Source organism: Chiloscyllium plagiosum, chromosome 1 (assembly GCF_004010195.1).
Source record: "Chiloscyllium plagiosum isolate BGI_BamShark_2017 chromosome 1, ASM401019v2, whole genome shotgun sequence".
In the NCBI taxonomy this organism is placed as follows: Eukaryota; Metazoa; Chordata; class Chondrichthyes; order Orectolobiformes; family Hemiscylliidae; genus Chiloscyllium; species Chiloscyllium plagiosum.
In genome coordinates this window covers 150,067,117-150,077,497 of record NC_057710.1, presented here as the reverse complement: position 1 = coordinate 150,077,497, position 10,381 = coordinate 150,067,117, and the positions used below count along the sequence as shown (strand labels likewise).

General features: G+C 41.8%; 1 protein-coding gene across 1 annotated transcript in view; it reads left to right on the top strand.

Annotated features, from left to right (window-relative positions):
* The window catches only part of ttc29 (tetratricopeptide repeat domain 29), a 490,243-nt gene that overhangs the window by 240,961 nt on the left and 238,901 nt on the right, over nt 1–10,381 (top strand). The window contains exon 8 of the mRNA XM_043699397.1: nt 8,362–8,453. Coding sequence (XP_043555332.1) covers nt 8,362–8,453 — 92 coding nt within the window. The remainder of the gene's footprint in view (nt 1–8,361; nt 8,454–10,381) is intronic.

The following is a 10,381-nucleotide window of genomic DNA, read 5'->3' as shown; positions in this document are numbered from 1 at the left end:
TCAGTCCTTGCCTTTCCAAATACATGTACATCCTGTCCCTCAGGATTCTCTCCAACATCTTGCCCACCACCGATGTCATGCTCACCGGTCTGTTGTTCCCTGCCTTTTCCATCCCAATTTGTATAATAATGGCACCACGTAAATCAGCCTCATGTCTTCCTGCATTATTCCTTCGGCTGTTGATGATAAGTACATGTCATCAAGATTCCCAGCACTTACTTCCCAAGCTTCCCACTGAGTTCTCGTGTACCCCTGATCAGTGCCCATGAAGTGCGTTGTGATTACACATCATTTGGTTCGTGTATGGAACGAACGTCCTGAGAAGTGATGGGTGTGGGTAAAGTTACAACGTTTAAAAGACATTTGATTAAGTGCAAGTATAAGGGAAGGTTTGGGAAAATATGATCCAAGCACATGCAAGTGGGACTGGCTTAGATTGAGATTATCATCCGCATGGACTGTATGGGCCGATAGGTCTGTTTACAAACACTCAGTGTAACTCTCTGACTCCAAGTGTGTTTGTATGTCCAAGCATGTATCTGCGCATTTCTGTCCGCACTTGTCTATTTGTGTGCGTTTATATGTATATCTGTGTGCCCCTCTGTGTGTATCTATCTCTCTGCACATGTTATGTGTCTATTTCTCTGAGTGTGTGTGTGTCTGTGTGCCTGTGACTGTCTGTGTGTTTGTGTGTGTGTGTGTGTGTTTGTTGATGATGCTGTGAGCTGCTGCCCTCCCTCTGTCCCTCGTAAACTGAATCTCTGATGATTTTTACCCTCCACTCCAAGCTGTACAGTGCTGGGGGGAGACGAGCAGAGACTGACAGCAAAATAAAGCTCAGCAGGTCTGGCAGCATCTGTGGACAGAAATGAAAGTTAACGTTTTAGGTCGAGTGACCCTTCCTCAGAACTCGTGTCAGGTGGATATTACATCACTGTAAGCACCATAGTGACTGCCAGACTCGTCCCACGCAGACACACACAGATATACACACACACACTGATACAGAGATTTAGAGAAACTCATTAATACGCAGAAACTAATACAGACATGGAATGTCTGTCGGTATTTCTCTTGCTCCAGGGTGACCTTGTCAGCATTTCACTTGCTTTGTCTGGTGGGTGTCAGTATTTAAGTCTGTCCTCAGGGAGTGTGTGAATAGTGCACTTCCTCACAATAGTGAGTGAATCGGTATTTCTGTGTGGTGTGTGACTGTAGGACAATTTCAAAATATGCAGATACTAAACCTGGAAGAATTATAATGTTTGTGATGGACAGTGTGGAACTCCAACAGGACAGTGACACATTGGTGTAGTTTTCAGGTTTATGGCAGATGAGGATTAATGCAGAGCAGTGTGAGGTGATGCACTTCGGTAGGAAGGACATTGAAATACAGTATAAAACAGGCTGTAAGGTTAGCAGTGGTGGACTCTCCCTCTTTATGGGCATTTAAGCGGGCATTGGATAGGTATATGGAGGATAGTGGGTTAGTATAGGTTAGGTGGGCTTGGATCGGCACAACATCGAGGGCCAAAGGGCCTGTACTGCGCTGTATTCTTCTATGTTCTATGTTCTATGTTCTAGGTTTAGAAGAATGAGAAGTGACTTTTTTGAAACATGTAAGATCCTGAAGAGCCTTGATGCAGAAAGGTTGTTTTCCCTTGTAGGAGAGACTAGAATTAAGGTGTGCAGTTTAAAATTAAGAGGTCTCCCACTGAAGACAGGGATGAGAATTCTTTTTCTCAGAAGGTATGACCTACACCATGTAACCTTATGCACCATTCAGCTGCCAAAACCTTGTCAGGGTACCAATGCTTTTTCAGTTGTCATTGTCAGCACGTAATTATCACTCATCTACCTCTTTTGACTAACATTTACAATGCAAAACTCTTGCATGCCCTACCGTACGTTTGCACCATTTCAAAGGTTAGGATGCTCACACACTCTTGCAGCATGAATAAATCAAATCAAATTATTTAGCTTTATGTGGCACTTCACCCAAGTACTTGAGATTAACCCCACAGCTACTGACATACTATGCTGCCAGGCTTATTTGGTCAGGTCTTGCTTCCCAACTCATGGGAAGAAAGCCTTCCACCATTTGTTTGGCCTCGAGGAGAGCGCACAGAGAATAATTATTAAACTATTGTGTCTCCAGATGCACGTACCTCATCCATTGCATTAGTTAGGCAAGTATATGATCTTTTCAAAACCTGTGCCAATTGTGGACAAAGGGAAGACAATCAACAGTCACAGTGAGCACTTCAGGAGGAATTAGGCTCTCAGCATTACTGTGGTTCATCTGTCAAATAGTTTCCTACTTAATATACTGAATTGCCCCTAACTTATTGATGCAGCCCATCTGTTTACCTTCTGTACATGGGCAGTGGTCTTTTAATTCACTTTAATGCAGCTGTTCTCTTGTCAGAATGTTCACTCTTTGCCACCATACCTGTCACCCTGGGTCTCTGATTTGCTGGCAGTCCTGCCTGTCACCTGTACGCCTAATGCATAATTATGGCAGAATTATGGGACCAGACAGCAAAGCACGTTTCTACTGAAGTCGTCACCCAGTTGTGCATAAATTCTCACAAATTCTTCCTTCACTGGCTGACAGAGATTGGCCTTCACAGCATTTACAATGGAAGAAAAGATATTGAAATCATCTGCAACATATCATGTGGAGTTGCATCAGGGAGAAGCCAGAAAAGTCAAAGGTGATTACCTATAAAGAAACCATGTATAGCAATACCTCTATTTGTCATGACCTCTATTTGAACTCCTAGTGGTACTATGGTCACCATGAGACATTTAATTCCTTTTTTTTTTGAAAATTGGGAACAATTCTATATTTCAATGTCCACCACCAATAGTGGCTCGACACTGATCGAGCTGGTCGGGTCCGAAAGGACATAGCTGCTAGACTGGGTCTGTGCAGGTGATGAGGGAACTAACAAGAGGGAAAAACGTACTTGATCTCATCCTTACCAACCTACCAGCTGCAGATGCATCTGTTTGTGACAGTATTGTAACCACCGCACAGTCCTTGTGGAGCCGAAGTCCTGCCTTCACATTGAGACTAATCTCCATTATGTGGTGTGGCACTGTCACTATGCTAAATGGGACAAACATCGAGCAGCTGTAGCAACTCAAGACTGGGCATCCATGAGGTGCTGTAGACCATCAACAGCAGCAGACTTGCACTCCAGAACAATCTGTAACCTCATGGCTTGGCATATTCCCCCACTCAACCATTACCATCCAGCCAGGGGATCAACGCAGCAGGTCAGGCAGCATCAAAGGAACAGGAGAATCGACGTTTCGGGCATAAGCCCTTCTTCAGGAATGAGGAGGGTGTGCCAAGCAGGCTAAGATAAAAGGTAGGGAGCTTGGCACAGCTCCCTACCTTTTATCTTAGCCTGCTTGGCACACCCTCCTCATTCCTGAAACGTTGATTCTCCTGTGCCTTTGATGCTGCCTGACCTGCTGCGCTTTTCCAGCAACACATTAAGCTCTGATCTCCAGCATCTGCAGTCCTCACTTTCTCCTAGCCAGGGAATCAACTGGTTCAATGGAGAGTGGAGGAGCAGCACCAGGTATAGCTGAAGGTGAGGTGTCAACCTGGTGAAGCTACCAAACAGGACTGTTTCCAAGCCAAACAATATAAGCAGCAAGTGATAGGCAGAGCTAAGTGGTGAATGAGTAAACAACTCAGTGGAGGAGGGGTCTCCACAAACCTCCCCATCCTCAATGATGGAAGAACCCAACATATCAGTGCAAAAGATAACGTTGAAGCTAAGTGGATGATCTATCTTGGCCTCTTCCACTGGTCCCCAGCATTACAGATCAAATCTTTAGTCAAATCAGCTCACTCCACATGATATCAAGAAATGATTGGTGGCATTGGATACTGCAAAGACTACGGGCCCTGACAAAATTCCGGCAATAGCCCTGATGTCTTGTGCTCCAGAACTTACTGCTCCCCTAGCCAAGCTGTTCCAGTACAGTCACAACACTGGCATCCACCTGACAATGTAGAAAGTTGCCCAAGTATGTCCTGTACATTAAAAGCAGGACAAATCCAACCTGGCCAATTACCACCCCATCACTCTCCTGTCAATCGTCAATAAAGTGATGGAAGGTATCATCAACAGTGCTATCAAGCAACACCTGCTCAACAATAACCTGCTCACTGATGCCCAGTTTGAGTTCCACCAAGGCCACCAGCTCCTGACCTCATTACAGCTTTGGTTCAAGTATGGATATAAGAGCTGAATTGAGAGGTGAGATGAGAGTGACAGTCCTTGACATCAATCCTGCATTTGAACGAATATAGCATCAAGTAGTCCTAGCAAAACTGGAATCAGTGAGTATCAGGGCAAACTCTCCAGTGGTTAGAGTCATACCTAACATATGGAAGATGGTTGTGGTTGTTGGAGGTTAGTTATCTCAGGGCAGGACATCTCGGCAGGAGTTCCTCAGGGTAGTATCCTAGGCCCAACCATCTTCAGCTGCTTCCTCAATGACCTTCCCTCCATCATAAGGTCTGAAGTGGGGATGTTTGCCGATGATTGCACAACGTTCAGCACCATTCGCGACTTCTCAGACATTGAAGCAGTCCGTGTCCAAATGCAACAAGATGTGGACGATACCCAGTCTTGGGATGACAATTGACAAGAAACATTCCTGCTACATAAATGCTAGGCTATGACCTCCCAAATAAGAGACAATCTAACCACCGCCCCTTGACATTCAATGGTGTTACCATCACTGAATCCCCCACTTCCAATTTCCTGGGAGTTATCATTGGTCAAAAACTCAACTGAATTCACCATAACGGCAGTGGCTACAAGAACAGACCAGAGGCTAGGAATATTATGGCAAGTAATTCACCTCCTGACTGCCGAAAGCCAATCCACTATCTACAAGGCCCAAGTCAGCAGTGTGACAGAATATTCCCCATTTGCCTGGATGAGTGCAGCCCCCCAAAACACTCAAGGACAAAGCAGCCTACTTGATTTACACAGCATCCACAAGGATCCATTCCCTCCACCACTGACACTCAGTAGCAGCAGAGTTTACTATCTACAAAGTGCACTGCAGAAATTCACCAAAGATCCTCAGATAGCACCTTCCAAACCCATGACCACTTCCATCTAGAATGACAAAGGCAACAGATATATGGGAACACCACCACCTTCAAATTCCCCTCCAAACCACTCACTAAGATGACTTGGAAATATGTCGGCATTCCTTCACTGTTGCTGGGTCAAAATCCTGGAATTCTCTTACTAATGGCATTGTGGGTCAACCCCAGCAGATGGACTACAGCAGTTCAAGAAGGCAGTTCACCGTCACCTTCTCAAGGGCAGTTAGGGACATGCAATAAATTCTGGCCAATCAGTGATGCCCATATCCTATAAAATGAATAAACATTTTAAAAAACTTGGGATTTGAACCCAAGTCTCCAGAACATTACCTGTGTCTCAGTGCTACTAGCCCAATGACATTATCACTGAACAATTGCTATTGATTGAAATGCCACATTTATGTTAAAGGCAATGAGATTGTGGATGGTGCAGCATTGATTCGAAAGAATTTTAACTGTCTTCCTATCTTAACAATTTTGTATTATTTGATTATTTTCATTGCACTTGAGGAAATACTCCTGGCATTGATCTATTCTGCAATCTCTTCACATCATCTCCCAAGTAGTGGCTGAAGGACCAGGGAAATGTGTGCTTCTATTTCTCTGTGGTGTCTGCACCAAAGCCACTAGTGTAGGATCAGAGTATTTTGGTGCCTACTAACCCACTTCACCGGTAACTTCATTCTCTTTCTGTTACACAATGTTTGCAGCCAGAATACACCATCCCTTTAAGAAACACTGGCTGCCATTATGTAGTATCATGACCTTCCAAACTCATGTCTTCTCCGTCCCACCCAGATGGAGCCAACGAATAAGATAGCGTAGTATAATTAGCAAACAGCACAGATATTACTTAGTTAGGCAGTCTTTGCTCCATCCTTTATGTACCCATTTCAACTTGTCTTGGTCATATGTTTTAGTTTTGTCGAGTTAATTAATCTTCAGTAATAAAGTAGCTTCTAATATTAGAGCACTATGTTACTCTAATATTATGCTGTATTTCAATATCACAACATTTAAACTGAAAGCTATCAAAACTGTTCAGAGAAGAGCATTTAATTGAACATGACAGCTGTACAAAAGAATCTTGTTAAACAGAGCCCTGCAAAGTTTCAGTGATAAATCTTAAAATACATTTTAAAGAAATCTTAAATAACTGGTTAGGCAGCAGAAGACAGAGAGTAGTAGTGGAAGGGAGGCTCTCAAAATGGAGAACTGTGACCATTGGTGTTCCACAGGGATCTGTGTTGGAACCACTGTTGTTTGTGATATACATAAATGATCGGTTGGACGGTATAGGTGGTCGGATTAGCACGTTTGCAGATGACAGTAAGATTGGTGGAGTAGCAAATAGTGAAGGGGATTGTCAGAGAATGTAAAAGTCCATTGTACCCTGAAGGTGGCAACGCAGATCGATAGAGTGGTCACGAAGGCATATGGCATGCTTTCCTTCATCGGACGGGGTATTGAGTACAAAAGTTGGAGGTCATGTTACAGTTGTATAGGACTTTGGTTCAGGCACATTTGGAATACTGGGTACATTTCTGGTCGCCATATTATGTGGCCTTCTCTATATTGGGGAGACAGGCCGCCTACTTGCGGAGCGTTTCAGAGAACACCTCTGGGACACCCGGACCAACCAACCCAACCACCCTGTGGCTCAACACTTCAACTCCCCCTCCCACTCCACCAAGGATTATGCAGGTCTTTGGACTCCTCCATCGCCAGACCAACAACACGACGGTTGGAGGAAGAGCGCCTCATCTTTCGCTTAGGAACCCTCCAACCACAAGGGATGAACTCGGATTTCACCAGTTTCCTCATTTCCCCTCCCCCCACCTTGTCTCAGTCAAATCCATCGAACTCAGCACCGCCTTCCTAACCTGCAATCTTCTTCCTGACCTCTCCGCACCCACCCCAGTCTGACCTATCACCCTCACCTTGACCTCTTTCCACCTATCGCATTTCCGACGCCACTCCCCCAAGTCCCTCCTCCCTACCTTTTATCTTAGCCTGCTGGACACACTTTCCTCATTCCTGAAGAAGGGCTTATGCCCGAAACGTCGATTCTCCTGTTCCCTGGATGCTGCCTGACCTGCTGCGCTTTTCCAGCAACACATTTTCAGCTACCAAAAGGATGTGCAGAGGAAGTTCACCAGGATGTTGCCTGATATGGAGGGCACTAGCTATGAAGAGAGGTTGAGTAGATTAGGATTATTTTCATTAGAAAGACGGAGGTTGAGGGGGGACCTGATTGAGGTCTTCAAAATCTTGAGAGGTATAGACAGAGTGGATAGCAAGAAGCTTTTTCTCAGGATAAAAGCAAATTACTGTGGATGCTGGAATCTGAAACCAAAAGAGAAAATGCTAGAAAATCTCAACAGGTCTGGCAGCATCTGTAAGGAGAGAAAAGAGCTGACATTTCGAGTCTAACTGACCCTTTGTCAAAGCTTAAAAAAGGGGAGAAATAGGGAGGTATTTATATTAGGCTGAGATATACTAGGCTCACCCTAATATAAATACCTCCCTATTTCTCCCTTTTTTTAGCTTTGACAAAGGGTCGGTTAGACTTGAAATGTCAGCTTTTTCCCAGATTGGGGGACTCAATTACTAGGTCACGAGTTCAAGGTGAGAGGGGAAAAGGGGGATATACATGGAAAATTCTTTACGCAGAGTGCGGTGGGTGCCTGGAACATGTTGCTGGAGGAGGTGGTAGAGGTGGGCACAGTAGCGTCATTTAAGATGTATCTAGATAGATACATAAATGGGCAGGGAGCAGAGGGATACAGATCCTTAGAAAATAGGCGATAGTTTTAGATAGAGAATCTGGATTGGCGCAGGCTTGGAGGGCCGGAGAGCCTATTTCTGTGCTGTAATTTTCTTTGTTTTTTGTTTTTGTACATAAACTTTCGAGACAATGACCTTTCTGTCTCAATTTTAAAAAACACACTGAAAACTTTAGACAAAAGAATATTATTTGGTTATTCGTGGATCTGAAATATATCTATGTTAGCCATATATAGCAAATTTATTAAATAATATCACAAGCTTATGACAAAAGAAACCTCTTTTTGTTCAACATTTTTTTAATACAGGTAATATTATAGACTGTACAAAGTAAGTGAAAAATAGAATGTGCTCAAAAACAATTCATTATTTTTGCAGTTTATTTCTCTTATTTATGATGCACAATTTATGTCTCTTTCATTTAGTTCTTGCAGACTTATTTGGAGCTTTCCAAATCCATGGACGATGACATTAGTTTAGGCAAAACCTATGAAGCTCTTGCGAAAGCCTTGATAAGGTAAGATGGAATTTATCACTGAGAATTCAATCAACTGTGGAAAAACTAAATTGTTAGAGGTCAGTCGCCAAGCCTTACAACCTACTTACATTCAAAGAAATGCCCTTCTTGAATGACCCTTGCATGAACGTTATCCAATTATTTGCTAGGCAGAGTTCAAAGATGGCATGAAGTACAGGCAAATATTAGATGTTTTATCAGAGTAAAGATCTAGCTAACATGTTGTTCCAGCCAATATATTACTTTATGTTTAAAGTTACAAACCAAGTATTTCAAACTCTTAAAAGATTTTAGATTTTGATTTCAGTTTTCGAAATGCATTTTATTGCTCAAAGATTATTTTCCATGAGCTTAACATTCTATTTGTTCATTTTTTTTGGTCAGTCCGAGATGATTAAGTGAATTCCCAATGGGGAGAAGTGTTTTTTTAGTTACAAATGTATCTACAGTATTATACCTCAAACGTTATAAGACTGCATTTATATTAAAGGCAATTCAACAGTCCAGTAAGCATCACAATTTATTAAATTAAACTGGTTCTTTCTCAGATGAAATTTTGGAAATGGCCAGAGCAAAAAAAATTAATTGAAAGTGTTTACATTAATTCATGAAATGAAGAAAGTCGTTTAAATTTCCACCTGTCACCAGTCCCATTTTCTTCTTGCTAAAAGCTCTGGTCCTTAAACTTGGTGGCACAATTGGCAACCCCCCAGAGTGACTGTTTTCATCTCTGCTATATTTGATTTCTCCACACTGAACAAATGATTAAGTTTTCATGCATTGGTTCAGCCAAAATCTGTGTTCACTCAACCACATCCTTTATTGATTACTTCTACTGCAAACAGTAGGCTGTGTGTGATGTACATAATTGGACAGTTGTCAGGGGATGTGGGTGTTAAGAGTCCTAGTTCGCCAGCTGGAAATTGGAATCACCTTGATATACAAATAGTATGTGCTAGCTCCTCTCAACCTTGAGACTCAGAAAGCATGTTTTCCTGGAAAATAAATTAACTTTTAAAGCCTCAAATAGAAGTTTCTTAAAGTATATTATATCTTTCTCAAATAAAATAATATAAAAACAATATTTCAGTGCAAAAACTCTCCATGCTGTGTGTCTAATTCATCTTTACTATTACTAATATTAAGCTTTTTTGCAAACTGTGGAAGAAGCTAGATGAAGAATTAAGTCTATGGAACATGGATTACATATGATATACATATTTGTTTTTCAGTGTTATATAGATGCAATTGGAAAAACATTAGGATACTTGGTTCATTCTTCCACATGCTGTGGGCAAGAAAAATAAATAATCTCCTCATGAATGAAATAAAAAACAGTCAGAAACATCATTTTATGTTAAAATCTCTTTTATTCCAAAACTCAACTGAAATATATTTTTAGGTAAATATTTGTACACTTCAACAATTAAATTGAAGTCTTTGAATTTGTTAAGTAGCAAAGATGCCATGGAGCATGCTACAAGCATTATCTTGGAGATTACTGTGAACAATGTTAATGCATGAAAGCTTTTGCACTCCTTGCAAATTCGTCTCTCCAGTTTCAATGGGAATGTTAACCTATTTATTTTAAATGATTAAAATTTCCATTAAAGTAACAGAATGTGAAAATTTGATATATATTGAGCATTCATATAATTGCATTAGTCAAAGTACTTTTAATGATGTTGCTACCAGCTGTGACAAAATGTACTGCAAATGTGAATTGAAAGCAGAGAGTGGGATTTGTTGTTTCGCACTTTCAATGGGAACAAGTGTCTGTTTATCACGTGCATGTGCCAATGACATTTGCCAATATTTCATGGCCAGGATTCTTTGTGTTTTTTGATTAACTCGTTGACAAGGTGAGGAGGAAAAAGTTAGCAGTGATATGCCCCAGAAACCTCAATAGCTGAAAAAGAAACAAAATA